Source organism: Alligator sinensis, unplaced genomic scaffold, assembly GCF_000455745.1.
Source record: "Alligator sinensis unplaced genomic scaffold, ASM45574v1 scaffold1531_1, whole genome shotgun sequence".
NCBI classification, from domain to species: domain Eukaryota; kingdom Metazoa; phylum Chordata; order Crocodylia; family Alligatoridae; genus Alligator; species Alligator sinensis.
This window is the reverse complement of record NW_005843164.1, coordinates 234,832-235,259: the sequence shown is the minus strand read 5'-3', so window position 1 is coordinate 235,259 and position 428 is coordinate 234,832. Positions and strand designations below refer to the sequence as shown.

Genomic DNA, 428 nt, shown 5'->3' with positions numbered 1-428 from the left:
GCAAAAAAGTGCATGGGCTACACAGGAAAATACGGTAGCCCCCCTTCTGCCCTGCAGGGGGCACCTGGGGGCGGGAAGCACATGTTCTACACGCGACAATACGGTATCTCCCTCTTGCCCTGCAGGGAGCACCCACCTTTGCTGGCGGAGACAGTGAACGACTGGTCCAGTTCATCGGCGGAGGCCTGGGGAGAGGGGGCAAACAGCCCAGTTACCCCAGGGAGGGGGCAGGGCACGGGTAGATTTGGGGAGGGAGGGGAAGAAGCTCCGCCCCCCAACATGGGGCAGAGCTGGGGTCTCACCTGCTCCTCAGGGTCGCTCTCGGCATCACACTGCAAGGGAGAGACAGAGGGTGAGGTGGGGGCAGGGCTGGGGGCAACTGGGGAGGGGCAATTAGTGGGGACACTTACTATGTATCCCGTTTCCAG

The 428-nt window shown here is 62.4% G+C and overlaps 1 protein-coding gene across 1 annotated transcript in view; it reads right to left on the bottom strand.

Annotated features, from left to right (window-relative positions):
- The window catches only part of LOC102380469 (autism susceptibility gene 2 protein homolog), a 9,649-nt gene that overhangs the window by 7,882 nt on the left and 1,339 nt on the right, over window positions 1-428 (bottom strand). The window contains exons 2-3 of the mRNA XM_025194131.1: window positions 303-332; window positions 137-185 (exon numbers count right to left, since the gene is read on the bottom strand). Of these exons, the coding sequence (XP_025049916.1) occupies window positions 137-185; window positions 303-332 (79 nt within the window). The remainder of the gene's footprint in view (window positions 1-136; window positions 186-302; window positions 333-428) is intronic.